At 53.3% G+C, this 17443-nt stretch overlaps 2 protein-coding genes across 5 annotated transcripts; one reads left to right on the top strand and one right to left on the bottom strand.

The window, feature by feature from the left end:
• Nucleotides 1-524: 524 nt before the first annotated feature.
• Nucleotides 525-6147, bottom strand: LOC121076832 (C-factor-like). 4 transcript variants are annotated; one of them, XM_040571432.1, is made up of 6 exons: nucleotides 5840-6147; nucleotides 3385-3436; nucleotides 2275-2462; nucleotides 1806-1964; nucleotides 1403-1513; nucleotides 525-808 (listed from the first exon to the last, which is right to left on the bottom strand). In XM_040571432.1, the coding sequence occupies exons 1-6, from the start codon at nucleotides 5984-5986 to the stop codon at nucleotides 695-697; spliced, it is 771 nt and encodes a 256-aa protein (XP_040427366.1). In that variant the 5' UTR covers nucleotides 5987-6147; the 3' UTR covers nucleotides 525-694. The 4 variants fall into 4 exon arrangements, with proteins under 4 accessions (XP_040427366.1, XP_040427369.1, XP_040427367.1 ...); XM_040571435.1 differs by lacking the exon at nucleotides 1806-1964 and having other exon boundaries at nucleotides 5840-6135; XM_040571433.1 differs by lacking the exon at nucleotides 1403-1513 and having other exon boundaries at nucleotides 5840-6133.
• A 5393-nt stretch (nucleotides 6148-11540) lies between these two features.
• LOC121076831 (C-factor-like) lies at nucleotides 11541-16375 on the top strand. The gene is made up of 6 exons (XM_040571430.1): nucleotides 11541-13635; nucleotides 14044-14095; nucleotides 14247-14434; nucleotides 15094-15252; nucleotides 15553-15672; nucleotides 15980-16375. Exons 1-6 carry the CDS (start codon nucleotides 13489-13491, stop codon nucleotides 16091-16093), a joined length of 780 nt encoding a protein of 259 aa, XP_040427364.1. The 5' UTR covers nucleotides 11541-13488; the 3' UTR covers nucleotides 16094-16375.
• Nucleotides 16376-17443: the final 1068 nt, after the last annotated feature.

Below are 17443 nucleotides of genomic sequence, written 5' to 3'. Positions count from 1 at the left end.
ATGCAGAAGCCCTGTCTGCTGCAGAAACCCAGTTATTGATGTTCTCAGCCTCTCCGTCCAGGAGAAGTGCCATTCCCATGCTGTGCTCCCCCTGGGGCTGGATTTCCCACACCCAGGGCTACTGTGCCCAGCTGCAGCTCCAGTATGGGAACAGCTAGCAGCCTGGGATCACAAAACTGGGCTGTGGCACTGCTGGACCTCTCAGTTGTGCCCCAAGGCTGCTCACAAGGACACGGTGCCCAGCACAAAGTGCCACCAGGATGTCTGTAGCAAAGAGACTGCCAGAGATGGGCACAAGTACAGCAGGGAGCAGGCAGATCCACGCACACTCAGCAGCCAGGGAAGACAACAGGGCTTTGGGCTGGTGAAATGCTCCCTGGGGCTCGCCTTCTGCTCAGAGCAGCCGAAGGCAAGGCAGACAGACTGCTCTAATGCCAGGTTATTTTTTGCAGAGGACAGCTTCGGGCCAGGGCAGAGACAGTCTCAGTGAGGGCACCGCAGCCAGGAGAAGGCAGAGGCACTAATCGACTTGTGACTGCATTTATTAGCGACTCGGATGCAGGGATCACAGACTGCCCTGCACTCCTGGTGGCGGAGTCCTAAGTAGGTCACCTGCAGGCCACAGGGGGCTGAGCACCCTGGTGATTCAGGGCACCCAGAGACCTCCTGGCACTGCACGGTCCCTTGCAGGGGATCACCAAGGAATCACTTTGCCTTCCCAGTTGAGCAGATTCCCGCTGTGCTTCTCAGAGAGGACGGGCAGCACAGAGAGCAGCCCCCGCACACTCGTGTCCACCGTCAGGTCAGCCTGCAACGGGCACAAGTGAGGAGCAGGGCTGGGATCCCCCAACTCCTGCTGGTCACCCACCAGCCCCCAGTCAGCTCATGCACATCCCCAGCAAGGCTCCTTCCACCCAGACTGGGGAGAGAGCCATGGGAGGTGGGATGGACCAGTCATGTGCGAGGACAGTTGGGTATCTGCATGGCTTGGATGGAGGTGGCTTGGGCTAGGAAGCCAGCTACAGGCTTTGTGAGCAGCTGCAGGAACCACACACAGCAGCTTAGCCAAACAGGCAGTGTCGAAGATCCTGCTGCAAGCAGAATGCTACACGCAGGCTTCTCACCTATGGGTGAGACCTCCTGGGCCTGCAGCTCTCTGAGGAAGGGGGCCACTGTGGGAAGGTGCTGCTCCTCCCCTCTCTACTCTACTGGATTTGGGCTCTCTGCCCATCTCTGGGACTGCCCGAAGTCTTTTCTCCCCTGAACAAGTCCCCTCTAGCCCTGGGTGTGTGGCTCTGGCACAGAGCATGTGCTGATGCTACTCCCCAGGTGCACCCTGCAGCAAAGTTATTTCTCGAGCAATGCCCACACATCCCAGCGACCTTGCTCAGCCAGCACCCACCTCCTGGGTGCCCATGTCGGTTTTCACCCAGCCAGGGTGAAGCGCCACGCAGAGGATCCCGGCCTCCCCATAGGTCAGAGCCTGGCACTTGGTGAGCATGTTGAGGGCAGCCTGGAGGAGGAAGGGAGCATTGAGCAGTAGAAAGCACCACACACCAGCCTCCACTCCCATCTCTGCCTCAAGGTGAGGGAGAAAAACCCAATGCCAGGTCTGCAGGAGATGGAGCACGGTGTGTGCATCCCCTAGGTGGGCAGGGACTGGACATGGAGGTGCCCGGAGAACTCAGGCAGCAACCAGCACACATACGTCCCTCCATCTCATGGCCTTGGGTACTGCCCTGAGACCAGGCCTGGCAAAGGCCAGCTCTGACTCCCACTCAGCTCTCAAGCCCGCATCTCCCTACCTTGCTGCAGCGGTAGGAGATGACAGGCTTGCAGAAGGACTCGGGAGTTTTCTCGATGGATCCCATGACAGTGGAGATGTTGATGATGGCTGCCTTGCTGCAACTCAGTCCCTTCTCTGTGCTGTTCCCGGCAGCCTTCTTCAACAAGGGCAGGAATGTCTGGGGAGAAGCAGCCTGGTGGGATGTCTGTGCCTCCAGCTAGCCCCACTCACAGCAACTGCAACCCAGCCTGTCTACAGCAGGGGGGGTGAGGAGGAGCAGTGGGAAACCAAGACAGCACGGGGTGGGAGCACAGGCTGGAGCCGTCCCCTCCCTCCCGCAGCCTTGGGAAATTTTGGAGAGCACTCTGGGACCTCCACCATGACCACAGACAGCAACGAGGCACGTGGCTGACCAAGTCAGAAGGAACAGGAGGAAGAGAGGCTGTGCCAAACTCCCCCTCCGAGGTGGGCTCTGCCCCGAGCGTTACCTGGGCCATCAGCAGCGGCCCCACCGCGTTGGTCTTGTATGTCCTTATCATCTCGTCAGAGTCCACTGTCTCCAGCGACACCTGGGCATAGATGCCAGCGTTGTTTATCAGCAGGTTCAGGCCCACGCCGTTCAGCTTCCCCTCCACAATCTTCGCTGCGTCGGCAATAGCTGAGGGATTTGCAACATCTGCGGTGACAGAGAAAGGGCTTTGAGAACCAGGTCTGACCCCATTTCACCAGGTTTTTCCAGTTCCTTTTGGGCCAGAGCAGCCTTGGGGCCGACCAGGCGCTGACAGTGGTGGATACTCCTGTGGACAGCTCAGACTGGAGGTGCTGGGGCAGGATGGGCGACAGGCCTCGACCCAGGTGGCAGTGGACGACCAGATCTCAGCACACACCAGCTGTCCTGGGTTTACTCTACAGGCTGCAATCCTAAAGCAGCGCCCATCCTGCAGCAGTCGCTCTCACTCGCAGTACGTCAGCCTGACCGATGGTCTGCTGCCAGGACAGCTCGCAGCTGGCCACAGATAGGTCTAACTTTCCTCAACCTAGCAGGACAGCTAGATTTATTTCTGAACGCTCCACATCCTTGAAATCTTTGTGTCTGGGGTCCACCCAAGGGGCCTAAGGGAGAAGATGGGGGTTAAGCCGCTGAGAAAGAGCTGAGCATCCTGACCTGAGCGGTCTTTTCCACTTGTAGGCACCAGATGGTGCTATGCAACCAGCCCAGAGCACCCCGGCACCCACAAGCCCCAGTCTCCTCCACAATGCGCGGTGTAGGGTGCCCTGCTTCGGGCAGCTCGGGGACCCGGCCAGGGCAGAGCCCCTTGCAGACAACCCCAGGGTGACAAAGCGCTGCTGTGACAGTCCCCAGAGGGGCTGTCCCCAGAGGGGCTGTGGCAGGACCTGCTGCAGGACGGCTCTGCGCAGCCCTACAAGGTGAGATGGGCTTGGAGAAGCTGGGCCTTCAGTGGCAGCAGCACTTGAAGCCAAACATTTGGCAGCTCTGAAGAGATGGAGGCAAATGTAGAGCCTGGTGGCAGGGAGGGGAGGAGAAGTGGAGCCACTGTGGCTGGTGGACGTGAATGGTAGAGGCAGAGCACACCTACCCAGCTTCACAAGAACCAGGTTTGGGTGCCTGGATGCCAGATCTCTCAGTTCCTGTGAAAAGAAACATGGAAACAACTAGATGTGATGCCAAGCACAATACCAGGGCACCAGCGACCAGCCATCTCAAGGAAAACATCTTCAGGATGTTACTGAGCACTTGTGGACGGCTGGATAAGGCACCCAGGGTTTTTCCAAGCTCCACAAAGCTGTAACCATTTACGCAGAGTGCAACACAAGCATGCCTGCAAGGTACTGTGGCCACCCTCCCAAAGCCTGCTGGATCTACATTCAAGAACCCAGCCAGAGCCACAGTAAAGGATGACTGCACATTTATTATTAAGGACCAGCTCACCCAGGAAATGATGCACACTGAGCAGGCATAAGGCCAGAAGCATCTCCCAGAGGCTGCTGGAAGTGTTACAGGTGTGGGAATGACTGTGAGTGCATTCCTGCCATTCCTGATGTGGCAGCATCCTCATTGCTGCGGGTCACCAGCCCCACAAAGCCCCATCTTTGGCTTTCCCTGGCTTTCCAGGTGCTTTCAGCGGGACTGTGTCTCCTTAGGGCCCAGCTGAACATCCAGGCCTGGGTGATGAATACAAAGGCAGGAAAACCCTGGAGCATGCACCTAAAGCACCTTCACACAAGTACACACAGCCCTATGTGAAGATGAGGAGGGAAGAACTACACAGCAAGCAGCATCTGCTTCCCCCCTACAAAAACCTGGCAGATGGCTCTGTCTTTTTTCTTCTAAGTGATTTAAAAGTGGTTATTTTATCATCTGACGAATGCCTGAGAACACAGGGAGGTGTGGGACGAGGCAGGATCTCCAGAGACCTCTCCCTGCACCAAGAGGGGTCTGAGAGCTCCCTGGTCCCCAGACCCTGCATCCTCCCATGTCCAGCATTGCTGAACAAAGAAAGTCAGAGCAGGTCCTGAGTGCCACAACAGACTAAGACAGCTAGAATTTTTATCCAGTCTTGTCTGGAGCCAAGCAGCACAATCGCTCTGGATGCTACGTCTCACCTGCTCAACTGAAACGAAACCCTCTGCAAATTTTCCTTGATTACTGCCACCAAACGTAGAGGATTCAGAATCGGTTTTCAAAAATAATAAAATCCCAAATGAAATGCTCAGCTTTACACTTCCTAGCAGCTCTTTGCTCTGAGCTTTCTTCAACTATAGCAGGTTCTAGACAACAGAAATCAAACCACATTCAACATGTCCAAAATGATTACTTTTACAACTATTAAAAAACTCTCACAAACAAGCCCATAGAGAATGTTGCAGGGAAAACAGACTGGCAGCTCCTTGTGAGGGGATGCTTCCCTGGGACTCATCCTGGGACCACATCCCACCGCTGTGGAGTGGGAGTCACTGACCCCGTGTCTCTGAGTGTCACCATCAGGCTCCATGTTCCCACATTCCCTCTGGGCACAGAAAATGACGGAAGATACTTCTCAGTGATTTGTGATGGCTGATGGGCATTTTTCCTTCCCCTGCTACTTTGCTCAGCTGCTGGCTTCAGCAGCTTCTCACCCCCAACATCCAAAGGCACATGAGGAATGAGTAGAGCTCTTGTGGTAGCATCAGCCTGACAGAGGTTCACCCTGCCTTCTGCCTCCTGCTGTCACCCACTTCATCAGCAATGTCCTGAAAACACCGCCACAAGTCTTACCAGAGCACCCTGCAGTGACAGCAATGCACCCTGACCACCTGGGAGAAACGTGCTCCAGTCTGCCCTGCAAAAAGTCCTCTGATCTCAGCACTGCCCGAGCCCAGCAGGTGTAGGGAGGAGAACATGGCAAAAAGGGAAGCGCTGAACTGGCTCTGATGCAGCTCGCTTAGGCACCAGCAGCAGGAGCTCTGCACCTGCAGCAGGGTGCCTTCTCCCTGCCATTGCCCATGAGCCTGAACAGCACGGGCAGGGGGCTCCCGACTACCTCGGGGGCTTTTTGGGGCGGGATTCGTGCAGGCACTGCTCCAAGCCCTGCACGCAGCAGGGCTGTGAGGAGGGGCAGCAAAACAAACCAGCGGAGCAAACACCTCCCCTCTGGTATTTCAGCGGGTGACAGCAAGCGGAGGAAAACCAGAGCTGATGTTGTTGTTAGAAGGAAAGCTGCACATTTTCAGATGCTCCCGTGACTTCCTGCTGAAACAATGCGTGTCTGACTTGCATTTTAGTGAATTGCAAAACTGGGGCAGGAGGGTCCCGTGGCTGCTTTCGGACCCCGGGGACCACTGACCTTGCCCACCACAGAGGCCAGCAGCACAGCGGCCACTCATGCCCACGGCCCCCCCGTGGCACAGGGGGGCTTTCTGCCACCTTCACCTTCGCCCACCGCAGGGCACGCCACGGTGCAGCCCCTGGCCGTGCCCGTACCCAGCCCTGCCCGCAACTCAGGCCCACCTGCCATGTCCCTTGGCCTGTCCCTTGGCCGGCCACGCACTGACCTGCGCCCGCGGCCCCTCGGGGTCCCGGCACGTCGCAAAGATCCATGTGGGCGGGCGAGGCCCCCCAAGCAGCTGCTTCACCAGCTCCAGCCCGATGCCCCGGTTGGAGCCGGTCAGCAGCACGGTGCGCGCCCGCAGCGCCGCCATGCCCGCCACACTGGCCCCCCGAGCCCGCTGCGGGCCGCTGGTGCTGGCCGGGGAGGGCCCGGCCTGGCGCCTCCCTCCTGGGGCCCAGCTGAGGCTGCTTGGGCCCCGGTGACCGGGAGCGAGCTGCTGTGCGTGAGAGCACCCTTGTGGTACTGCTTTTTGTTCCTTTTTTTCTATTTTTTTTCTTCCCCCCACAAACAGTAGACAAAACGCCTCTGGCACCAGTAAATGCACCAGAAAAACAATAATAAAAAGTAAGAAGCAGAAACTCTCGTTAAGGACGTTGTGTAACCAAAAGTCCCGTTCTCCCTTTTCCTGCCTCAGGCCAGGAGCAGGGTTTCTCGCCTCCTCCACCCGGGCTGGAGATAAGGACAAAGGGGTGCAGGCACCTGGTCATGGTGAACCACGCCGGGAAGCGGGACTTCAGCCTCCTGTCCCACCGGGACTGCTCAGCTCCTCCTGGGTCCCCACATGCATGCGATGCGCTGCTTGGAAAGGGTTAGTGTGCTGGGCCCCGCGGGAGCTCATCCTGAATCCAAGGAACTGAACCCTGAGAAAAGGCAAGCTGCAAGCAGCTCTCATTGAATGCTTCCCAGTGTGGGCGTTGCTTGCCCCAGTTCTGGGCTTCAAAGAAGGGGATTAGTGATTTTTGGTGACTTTGTTAGTTAAGTGTTGTGAGGCTTCCAGGAGGTTGTAAAGAGAAATGAAAAAACTGAAAGAAAGGAAAGAAATCAAGGAAAGCAAGGAAAGCAAAGAAAGGGAGGGAGAGAGGGAAGGAGGGAGAGAGGGAGGGAGGGAGGCAGGGAGGGAGGCAGGGAGGCAGGGAGGGAGGAAGGAAAAGAAAGAAAGAGAGAGAGAAAGGAAGAGAGAAAGAGAGAAAGACAGAGAGAAAGACAGAGAGAGAGAGAAAGGAAGGAAGGAAGGAAGGAAGGAAGGAAGGAAGGAAGGAAGGAAGGAAGGAAGGAAGAGAAAGAAAGAAAAAGAAAGAAAGAAAGAAAGAAAGAAAGAAAGACAAAGAGAGAAAGGAAGGAAGTAAGGAAGGAAGGAAGGAAGGAAGGAAAAGAAAGAGAATAAGAAAAAGAAAGAAAAAAGAAAGAAAAAGAAAAAGAAAAAGAAAGAAAGAAAGAAAGAAAGAAAGAAAGAAAGAAAGAAAGAAAGAAAGAAAAAGAAAAAGAAAGAAAGAAAGAAAAAGATACAAGTCTCTCTCAAAGTCTCTCTCACAAGTCTCCTGATTTGAATGAAATAGCAATAATTATGGGGTAGCTGTTACAGCATCTGTGTTACAATCTGTGTTACAACTTCACTTTTCTTTCTTATGTCAAAACTTGTTTCTTTGTTCTTTTATTCATCAAGAACCATAGAATTACCTTCCACTCTGCCCCAGACCTCCCAAACTCCAAGCACGGGTTTTGTCTTGAGCCTTTCCATGGCCCCACCTGCACAGAGAAGTCTTGCAGAGTGGTCATGGCATGTGCACCCATTGTCCACTAATTAAACAGTAACATACAGACTTGTTGATGGCACTTACATTTTACAATAGCTTGGAGAGATTCTGGGTCCATTTTGGAACATATTCCTGTTTTCCGCATTCCACCAGCCCTTAGTATTGTCCACATGACCTTTACAAGGAATGTCCCGTCCTGCTGTTGGGAGAGACGTCCCTCACAAACAGGCCATGAAACCAAGCCATCCCCTACAGAGAAAGGAATTCTCTTCAACGTTTTTATCAATGACACAGGAGTTGAGTGCACCCTCAGTAAGTTTGTAGATGATAAAAAATTGTATTTCCTCAAGGGATGAGAGGCCTTACGGAGAGATATTGATAGATTAGAGCTCTGAGCAATCACCAACTGTATGAAATTTAATAAGAACAAATGCTGGATTCTGCACCTGGGAAGGTGTAATCCTGAATGTACGTATAGACTGGGGGACAAGTAGCTGGAGTGCAGCCCTGCAGAATAGGGTCTAGGGGGTTGATTGATGAGTTAACAATAGGCCCTGGTGGCCAAAGATCCAACCATATCCTGGGCTCCATTAAACACAGTCTAGCTAACTGGTCAAAAGATGGGGTTGTCCCACTATACTCAGCATTGACATAGCCTCACTTCAGGTACTGTGTGCAGTTTTGGGCTCCACAGTATAGGAAGGATATAAACATATTAGAATGTGCCCACTGGAGCAAAACAAAGATGGTAAAGGGTCTACAGTGGAAGATGTATGAGGAGTGGCTGAGGTCCCTTGGTTTGTTCAGCCCAGAGCAGAACAGGCTGAGGGGAGGCCTCATGGCGGCCTGCAGCTCCCTCACAAGAGGAGCGGAGGGGCAGGCGCTGAGCTCTGCTCTCTGGGGACAGTGACAGGACCCGAGGGAACGGCATGGAGCTGGGACAGGGGAGGGTCAGATCCAGTATTAGGAAAAGGTTCTTCACTAAGGTGGTGTTTTGGCCCTAGAACCAGCTCCCCAGGGAAGCAGTTATGACCCCAAGCTTGTCAGTGTTCAATAAGTGTTTGGACAATGTTCTTGGATATTTGGTTATCTCTTAGGTTGTGCTGTGTGGAGTCAGGAGTTGGACTTGATGATCCTCATGGGTCCTTTCCCACTCAGGAGAATCTATGATTCTGTGCCCTAAGGTCTGTCTTGCAGCTAGTCATGCTTGAGTACTTCTGCACAACCCCATCTTCCATATTCTGTCCCAGGAGCCCAAGCACTTGTCTTCTCCTCATTTTCCTCATCATTCATTCTTCAATTCAATAAGCTTCATTTCAATATTTCACTTTCAATAAGCTTCAATTCAATAAGCTTCATTCCAGCAAGTGTTTGGCAAGGTCCACACAATTCCACAGGCATATTTGCCATGGCTCTGGGGTGGCAGCCTTCACTGTAAACTTCTGTTCCCAAATATTTACAGATGTGCTTGCTTGATCATCTCTGTGAAAGGCTCCACACAACATAAGCAAAGAGCAGGATGGAGTTTTGCAGCTGGACACATCACAGCCCTGGAAGAGGTTGCCCACGCATGGCCCCCTGACAAGAGGGGGAAGACACAACCAAGCCTTTGCATTCCTGCAGCCTGATGAGCATCACAGGAGGGCTTGAGCAGGCCTCTCACAACCAGCTCAGCTGTGGTGGGGATGGCTGTTCAGGGCAGGAGGTGGTTGTACCCTGCTAAAATCCAGAAGCATTGAAGAATACTGGCTGCTAGAAAAACAGCAAGGTTATGAAACGGGGCCATGAGAATCCTTACCAGGATCTCCTCACTTTGCCTGGGAGCTGTATTTAAGCTCAGGTTCTCACCCTCAGCTTAAAAGCACAGTCTCTTCACAATGGGGTATCACTAGTCCTCTTCAGCCAACAAGAAAATGAGTCACATAGGCATGCCTTGCCCAGCTTCAGGATACAGGCAGTGGCAGGAGAAAACCCCACCCCGCCCCTTGATTAGTTTTTCATTCATTGCTATCCATTTATTCTTCGTCAAGTAAAGAATATGTGAAGACATGACCCTATACAATCTTGAACACATTGCAAAGCAAATAGGCTTGATAAATAGTAGCACATTTGTTGCTACTTACACGGTAGATTAAACATAGTAAAGATAATTCTGCCATGCCCTCTTCCCCAGGCTAACAAACAAAAGTGTATTTCCCAATACTTCTGTAAGTAGCGCTGTAATTGCCCTTCGTACAAAGATCTGGATGGGTGTGAACACAACCGAGCTTGCAGTCACTGATAGTGGAGAAGCTGAGATCATGTCCTGGAAAAATGCCTCTGACTCCTTCCAACATGGAAAGATGGAAAGCATCTGTATGTGATACACGGCTGTCAAAGGGTCTATGGGACAGGTTATACAGCAGGGCCTTCCACCACTAGCACTGTTGGACTCTGAAGTAATTTATTAAAAATAATTGCTTTTGCTCATTGTAGGGTTCAGACCATGCAAGAATGTCTCGGTACAAAGCTGTCTGAATCCCTGAGCCTCTCCCAAGTCCCTTCCTCAGCTGAGCCTTGGGGACAGCAGCACTTGTGATGAAGCTCCATTGCCAGCCTGGCAAGGCTGTTTGTTTTCTTCTGTGGACATTCGCTCCAGGCTGGACTTTGACCCCCGGAGAAGCAGTGCTTGTTTAGACTTTAATGGTCAACAATCCAGCATGGGGCCCCAGAGCAAAGTCAACATTATAATGTAACAGCTCTAAAACAGTTGAAAGCTTCAAAAACAGCATGACACAGCAGAAATAGGAGATTTAAAAGGTTATTTTTTATTTCTGGTGTTATCTGGTTCTGAGGCACACTGGAGGTTTCTAGCATGCTGTGTGGGCAATGATGCAGAAGAGGAAAACCAGAGGAAGTCTGTTACACAAAGTGGAAGAGCACTGCACTCTTCTGCAAACAGTGTAAATCGGCAAGTATAGTTGTGGTGTGTGGTCATAAAAAGAAAGTGAAAATACAGAAAAGGACATTGAAAAGAACTATTGGGGCTGGAAAGCCAATCCCACAAACTGGTAGGTGTGCTGAGGCAGGGGAGAATTGAAAAAATCTTCAGTGAGAGATCAGCCTAAGACAAAACTCATGGGAGGGAGACAGCTGGAAAATCCAGAAATTTGTACTGATGGTGAGCAGCAGAGGAATTTTGCACCAAGAAGATGGAAAGTATGGCCCTAGATGACTAGCAAAGCAGGAACAGGATGCTAGTGCAGAAAGTAGTATGAGGCTACAAAAAGGGGAATTATCATGAAAGAAAAGCTACAAACAGCAGAAGAGTAAAGAAGGTAAAAGTCTAGTCTTGGTAGTGATGAGATTGTCTTCGTAAATGAATGAAATGTATGAGTGCCTAACAAGGTGGTATTGTACCTGTATGCAAAGACTTATGAACAGCAGCAGCAGAACTAAACAAAAAAAGTTATCAGGGAACATTTGTCCCAAGGTCCAGAAAGGTAAATGTTGGGTATTGCCTGATGACAAACATTATTTTTTATTCCATGTGCTACACAGGACACTGTATTTGTGTGCATTTCTTACATGTGGTTTGGGTTTTATCTTAGGATTTACCCCAAGCAAGCAAAATAGTAAATTTTACTCAAAGGAGGTGGAAGCAAGTGCAGGTATGCTAACAAAGCTTGCTGCAGGAGCAGAAGAAGGCTGGGGTTGCTCCAGGATACAGAGAGAAGTTTATGTCTGATCCAGCTGGAAAAGAAGGCATATTAAAAGGACTGAATATCTCCTGCTGAGATGCTGAGGTAGGATGTGCAAAATTCAGTTCTCTCACAGACATGTGCATGGCAATGGTATTTCAACACCACCACAGCAGACACTGCGAAATTCTGTCTGAGCTTGGCAAAAATTAAGTGGAGTTTTCCATTGTGATTTGTGGCATGCCTATACTTGCTAAACTTGTCCTTAAAACAGTTACTGCTGCAAGGGTTCTTGGTAAACAGGCCTTTTGGAAAAGGAAAACTCAATGTTTTATTTACAATTAATTTTTAACACATCTGGGAAATAATTGATCACACTGCCAATAAGAGTATTTCTCAATAGCCTGAAGTCCACATCTGGATGAGGTCCAAGCTGATTTAAGAAAAAACACTCGTCTGTCCTGTTCTGGATTAAAACGTGCTGTGACTGCCTGAGCCAAGCTTGGGGGAAAGCCTGGTGAGAGCAGACTAGGAGCAGAAGACTCAATCCCTTGTGCAGCTGGACCATCGTGCCCTCCTTTAAGCTGCCCAAACGTGAGTGCTGGCACAGGGGAGATGGGAGATGAATGAGGCAGGGCAGGACTACCTGCCTTGGTGGCACCATGGTGACCATGTAGCCGGCCTGAGGGGCAGAGGGGTCCCTGGGGCGTAACGTTGGCACAGCGGAACTTTGTAGTAGTTTTGGCAGTGCGGCTGGGAGGAAGCGGGTCTGGTTGACACTGCTGCCAAGACAACCCATGGGAGAAGAAAACGTGGCGGCAGTGTTTGTGACTCCCATGCTGCCCGTCTACCCAGCAGCCTGTGCCCATGGCTCTGGGACTTAGTGCTTGAAAGCAAGGGGCTGCCACGGGAAATGTCTTCATTTGCAGAGGAGGTAGGTGCAGTGACACTGAAGGGGATGGGAACACATGATGTGCACCCACACCAGTCCCAGAACTGCAAATCTGTAACGCCTCACTTGAGGAACTGGGCAGCACTGGGCTTCACTGGTGGTAGTGCAGAGCCATCTATGCCCCACTGCTATGAGTGATGTAGACCAAGGGGCTTTGTCCAAGACACTTATCTTTGCAGGAGAATACCCTTGGCAACCGAGCCCTTTGTTGCAAAGGATTTGCTCAACTGCTGGAAAATGGAGAGAAAGAGGAAGTGGAAAAGAAAAGAGGCTAGAGGATTCAGCAGTAAACGTTTTTAGCCCCTTCTGACCCATTGCCCTGCAGGACTTCAGAAAGCCCAGATGGTCTGAAGGACTTCTGCATAACTTTGCAGGTCATGCTCATACAGTCCAAATACCAGGATGCTGCCACTGGTGAAGAAGCACAGAGAAAGGTCCAAAGTAGTCACCTGCTGACAGGACATTAGCCTTTTACTCCACAACCATGTGAAGAGAATGGCTTTACAGAACAGAATCCATACACAGGATATGGATGATGACTGCAAGGTCCAACAAGTACACGACGCAGAGAGATGGTCACACATTTGTAATAATCAGGCTGTTAATCAATGACTTCCTCTTTAATCCTGAAAACAAATTAAAAGTTGTGAAATGCAGGGAGACGCAATAACATGATCTAATTTGCAAAGTGGCAAGGCTGAGAGTGGAAGCCCTGACAACAGCAATGGCTCCAGCATGGCCAAAGTGGTGGGATAGTAACTTAGATTAGTGCACTGTGAGGCAGCATCCAAAGTGCATGAAGAGCAAAGTGGTGACCTGCAGACTGTGCAGGGTCCACCTCCTTCTGCAAGCAGGCCATGCTGAATTTCCTCCACATGGCTTTAATGGGACAATCAGTGATGGAGCATTTGCTTGGAAGACAGAGGAGAGCAGCGAAAATCAGCTCGTGGCCATGTGAGGCATGACCTGACAGAGGTAACCAAGGGAAGGGGAATGAGACCAGCCTGTTTCAGTTGTTACATGGGTACAATCTGGAAAGCCCATTTAGCCTGAAGGATGCTCGTGAAGACGATCTGTACCTGACCCATGGGGTATCCATCCTGTATCCCTCCCACTTGTTTCCTCTCTCCTCACCCAGCACCCACCCTCCTGGAAAGGGTGGCAATGAGATACTGGGTTACGGGACCAGGTTTCACCAGAAAACCAGTTTGCCATAAAAAGCTGAGTGATTTTTGCCCTTCAGTAAGGAGGGATGGCTCCCAGCCAGAAACCGTGTCCTAGAGAGTTCAAAGAGCTGGAGAGATTGCACCCAGAGCCAAGGGTTTGTGCAAGCCCTATGTGGGTGGGGTGGCAGCTCAACACACTATAAGAAGCATTAGGGAACTGAACAAACAATGAACGTTGGAGCAGAGTCAGGAGAAGCAATATGGGAGAGCTTTGTGTCCGCTCCGTTCTGGTGACTGGAGCCAACCGAGGAATTGGCCTGGGGTTTGTCCGGCACCTGCTGGGGCTGCCAAACCCACCCGAGTGGGTCTTTGCAGCCTGTCGGGACCCCAAGGGACAGCGAGCACAGGTGACGCTGGTGGCGGTGGGGGACAGCAGGGCAGGGCAGCACCCGGTGCAGGAGCAGCCCCGTGGTGCGAGGCGGGGATGCGTGAGGGTCTTCATCACGGGGCTGCAGCCCTGGGCACAGTCTCATGGCACAGAAAGCCGGGGTAGGACAGTCATGGGATGAGCTGTGCCCAGGGTGCCCAGGGCTCCTTGGAGCCAGGCAGGGAGCTTCTGCTGCTGGGGCAGGTGATGGCCATGGTGGGCAGGGTGAGACGCGTGGCTTGTGGGGTGTGCGGGATGCGCAGAGACCTGTCCACGGGGAGCGGGTTGGCAGAGCAGGATGCTGGGTGTGAGGTGGTGCTGGATCAAAGCCGAGCCTCTGTGCAGCCAGCCCTGCCTCTTTGTGGCCACATTGTCCCGTCTCTTGCAGGAGCTGCAGAACTTGGCTTCCAAGCACCCCAACCTGGTCATCATCCCACTTGGTAGGTGCCCTGGCCATGCCCCAAGGCTGAGGGTCCCTTGCCTGGGCTCCTTGCTCTGCGTCCCTGGGGTGTGGGCTCCATCTCCCAGCACCACACGTGGTGGCAGCCGCTGAGGGGATCGGGTGCTCACCTCCCCACCTTGCCCCTGCAGAAGTCACCGAGCCCGCCAGCATCAAGGCAGCTGCAGCCAGCGTTGGGGAGCACCTCAAGGGCTCAGGTCTCAACCTCCTCATCAACAATGCTGGCATGCTGGTTTACAAGACACTTGACATCGAGACACAGGAGGACATGTCCCAGGTGTACGCCACCAACACCATTGGGCCCCTGCTGCTGAGCCAGGTGAGGCCCTCACCACAGCTCCAGGAACATCCCTGCCCCGCAGCCCTTTGGATCACCCAGGAGCATGGAAAGGGCTGGTGGGACAAGGCCCTGCTCCTCTCTTTGCCTGCTGGGCCTTTGACCTCATGACAGGCCCAACACACTTCAGGTCTTACTCTGGTCTCCTGCTGCCAGAAGCAGGTGCCCAAAGTAGTCCTGGAAATGCTGAGCACAGTGAATGCTTTCTGGTTTGACTATGGTGGGCAGCAGGCTGAGGGCTCTGGCACTTTGGAGCCTGGGGCCTCTCCACTGGCAATGATCAGAGTGCAGAGATGTGGGACCATGTTAAAGAGCAGAACCTCACATTTTGAGCCAGAGGGAAGCAGAATTTACTCATTGACTTGGTGCTGAGCACTGATGGGTGACCAAGTGCTATCGTGGGCTGCCCAGAGAGGTTGTGAAGTGTCCCTCCTTGGAAATATTCAGAAGTGTCTTGGACATGGTCCTGGGCCACTGGCTCTAGGTGGCTTGAGTAGTAGGATTGGACCAGATGACCTCCAAAGATCTCTGCCTCCCACAACAATACTGTGATTCTGGGGTTCTGATGTGACCTTCTATGTAAGGAACTAATTCTCTCAATGAACCTCTTCTGTGCACGCTCCTCCTTCCCCTCCTCACAGGCATTCCTACCCCTGCTGAAGAAGGCTGCCCAAGGGAGCCCAGGCTCAGGGCTGAGCTGCAGCAAGGCAGCCATCATCAATATTTCCAGCATTGGTGGTTCTATCAAGGAAGTCTATTTATGGAAATCTGCACAATGTGTCTCGTATCGCTGCAGCAAGGTATGTGCAGTGCTGGGCACAACCCCAAACTTCTTTTTTAACCAAAGCCTGTGTAAGCCCTCCAGTGTCATTTCTGGCAGTCCCTGCAACAGCCTCCAGCATGGCTCAGCTGCAGTCAGTCACTGGTTCCCTCCCATGGCACATTTCTGTGCCTGGTCCCAGACCTAATCAAAGAGGATCTTCATAGGACAGAGCTGCTGCAGGGAACTGGCCCTGCCTGCCCCGGCTGTGGGGTCTGCAGGTGTCACCATGCAGGCACCTTCTCCTCCCCACCCTGATCCCTGCGGTGTCTCCCCGCAGGCTGCTCTGAACATGCTCACCAAGTGCCAGTCCTTGGGCTACCGGGAACATGGCATCCTCTGTGCTGCTTTCCATCCTGGCTGGGTGCAGACGGACATGGGAAACACAGCCGGAGACACGGTAGGAGCTTTACCACGGGGGGTCCATCCGAGCCCCTGTGCTGGTTTTCCATGGGAGGCTGTTGTCACCCCGAGCTACAGAGCGTGACCTCCCTGCCTGCTCCGGCACCACTGTGGGCAGCTCTCTCTGCCCCAGGACCCTGCAGTGAGCTCTGGCGGCCCCATCACCTGGGTGCCCTGCTCAGCCCCTCTTCCCCTGGCTCCACTTCCCCCTTGGTTGAGCTGTTGCCTTCTGCAGGCCAGGCTCCAGGGCAGACCCTGGCCAGCCCTTGGGCACACACCATCATGTTTTTCCTCTGCCCCTGCAGCCCCCTGTGACAGTAGATGAGAGCGTAGGAGGGATGCTGAAGGTGATCTCCTCCTTCTCCGAGAAGGACACCGGGACCTTTCTCGACTGGGAAGGGAAAGTTGTGCCCTGGTGACACACTGGACCAGCCTCATGCCCAGATCCTGGCTGCTGCCCGACCTCGACCACATTCTCAATAAACCCTTTTCTGAATGCAGTGGTGTTGCTGTATCTGTCTGTGCGCTCGACAGGCTCTGCCACACATTGTGAGTCTGTGGAGCTGGGCTCCCCAGGGCTGGGGGCCGCATGGGTGAGTCGGGAGCACAGGATTCATCAAGCGAAATGTCCCAATGGGTGCCCAGGCAGCTGAGGGCACAGAGCAAGTGGTGGTCAGTGCAGGCAGTTGGGGTGCAGAGCACTGTGCAGCCACATATCAGGTGGGGGTCCCCTGCAGCAGAGGACCCAGCACTGCTGCTGCTTCCCTGCACAGCACGGTACCTGCTTTGTCCCCATGTCCGTCTTCACCCAGCCGGGATGGATCGCCATGCACAAGATCCCCCTGTCCCTGAGCTCTGCAGCCAGGTACCTGGTCACCATGTTCTGGGCAGCCTGGAAGAGGCACAGGCATGCCAGCACCACACGGGGCTGGGGGAGCTGGGTACGTGTGGGCGGGAGGGAGATATTTTGCAGCTGAAGGGCTGTGGAGGTGGGAAATGGGGCTTTGCCCTGCAGTGGAGCATGGGCACAGCCTGGGCTGGCACTCTGCATGCTCACCCTTGGAGGACCAGGCCGAGGATGGGTGGCCTGGGGCAGGTGGGGGGGTCCCATGAGCTCTCCTCCGTGGGGAAGCATCCCCAGCGCCTCCCCCGGCCCCTCACCTTGCTGGCACGGTACGGGTACATGGGGGCCTCCAGCACCCCAAGGCACAGCCCGATGGAGCCCACTTTGGAGGACATGTTGACAATCGCGGCCCTACTGCAGCTCAGCCCTGTCTTCTGCTTGACTCAGGACATGCAATCCAGGAGTCATCTAGGTTGGAAAAGACCTTCAGGATCATCACATTCAACTGTCAACCAGACCCAACCTGACCAATCCAAGTCCCATCACTAAAACATGATCCTTAGTGCTACGACCCTCTGTCTCTTAAATACCTCCTGGGATGGGAAATCCACCACTTCCCTGGGAAGCCCGTTCCAATGCTTGACTGCCCTCTCTGTGAAGATCCTAATGTCCAATCTAAACCTTCCCTGGCACAACTTGAGACCATTCTCTCATATCCTGTCACTTGTACCTCAAAAAAGAGACTGAAGCCCTCCTCGCTGTAACCTCCTTCCAGGGAGTTGCAGAGAGCCTTGAGGTCTCCCCTCAGCCTCCTCTTCTCCAGATTAAACCACCCCAGTGCCTTCAGTGGCTCCTCACAACTCTTGTCTTCCAGTCCCTTCACCAGTTTCATTGCCCTTCTCTGCACATGCTCAAGCAGCTCAAG

Source organism: Cygnus olor, chromosome 12 (assembly GCF_009769625.2).
Source record: "Cygnus olor isolate bCygOlo1 chromosome 12, bCygOlo1.pri.v2, whole genome shotgun sequence".
NCBI lineage: Eukaryota > Metazoa > Chordata > Aves > Anseriformes > Anatidae > Cygnus > Cygnus olor.
This window is presented reverse-complemented; position numbering and strand designations above follow the sequence as displayed.

What these genes read in the sequence shown, in the direction of transcription:
- LOC121076832 (XM_040571432.1), bottom strand. Translation starts at nt 5,986, where the DNA reads ATGGCGGCGCTGCGGGCGCGCACCGTGCTGCTGACCGGCTCCAACCGG. An exon ending in CCGAGGGGCCGCGGGCGCAG is followed by an intron (nt 3,437 to 5,839) that starts GTCAGTGCGTGG and finishes TTCTTTTCACAG; the next exon opens with GAACTGAGAGATCTGGCATC. An exon ending in CCTGGTTCTTGTGAAGCTGG is followed by an intron (nt 2,463 to 3,384) that starts GTAGGTGTGCTC and finishes CTGTCACCGCAG; the next exon opens with ATGTTGCAAATCCCTCAGCT.
- LOC121076831 (XM_040571430.1), top strand. Translation starts at nt 13,489, where the DNA reads ATGGGAGAGCTTTGTGTCCGCTCCGTTCTGGTGACTGGAGCCAACCGA. An exon ending in CCAAGGGACAGCGAGCACAG is followed by an intron (nt 13,636 to 14,043) that starts GTGACGCTGGTG and finishes CGTCTCTTGCAG; the next exon opens with GAGCTGCAGAACTTGGCTTC. An exon ending in GGCCCCTGCTGCTGAGCCAG is followed by an intron (nt 14,435 to 15,093) that starts GTGAGGCCCTCA and finishes CCCTCCTCACAG; the next exon opens with GCATTCCTACCCCTGCTGAA.